The sequence below is a fragment of the Pterocles gutturalis genome, unplaced genomic scaffold (assembly GCF_000699245.1).
Source record: "Pterocles gutturalis isolate BGI_N339 unplaced genomic scaffold, ASM69924v1 scaffold44478, whole genome shotgun sequence".
NCBI lineage: Eukaryota > Metazoa > Chordata > Aves > Pterocliformes > Pteroclidae > Pterocles > Pterocles gutturalis.
The window spans coordinates 1-562 of NW_010127269.1; the positions used below are offsets into that span (position 1 = coordinate 1).

The 562-nt window shown below is 62.3% G+C and overlaps 1 protein-coding gene across 1 annotated transcript; it reads right to left on the reverse strand.

Annotated features, from left to right (window-relative positions):
* Window positions 1-7: 7 nt before the first annotated feature.
* Window positions 8-559, reverse strand: LOC104459215 (zinc finger protein 391-like; the record flags this gene model as incomplete). Its single annotated transcript, XM_010079226.1, has 1 exon — window positions 8-559. A coding segment is annotated over one exon (552 nt), but the record flags the coding sequence as incomplete, so codon positions are not given.
* Window positions 560-562: the final 3 nt, after the last annotated feature.

Below are 562 nucleotides of genomic sequence, written 5' to 3' on the forward strand. Positions count from 1 at the left end.
CGGTGTGGGTGCGCTGGTGGAGGGTCAGGGCTGAGCTGCGCTTGAAGATCTTCCCGCAATCGCCGCACTTGTAGGGCCGCTCGCTGCCGTGGGTTCGCTGGTGTGCTGTCAGGTTGGAGTGGAGCTTGAATCTCCTCCCGCAGTGGGAGCACTGGTGGGGCCAGTCGCTGGTGTCAACACATTTGTGATTGAAGAGGGTGGAGGAGCTGCTGAAGCTCTTGCTGCAGCGGGCGCAATGGTAGGGTTTCTCCCCGGTGTGGGTGTGCTGGTGCTCAAGTAAACTCGAGGAGTGTCTGAAGCTCTTCCCGCCCTGGGAGCACTGGTACGGCTGTTCGCCGGTGTGGGTGCGCTGGTGCATGATGAGGGCTGAGTGGCGGCTGAAGCCTTTCTTGCACTGGGAGCACTGGTACGGCCGTTCGCCGGTGTGGGTACGCTGGTGCATGAGGAGGGATGAGCTCCAGCTGAAGCTTTTCTCGCACTGGGAGCACTGGTAGGGCTTCTCTCTGCTGTGGACGGCGCGATGGTGGCGGATGAGGGTCGAGCGGAGGGTGAAGCTGCTCTC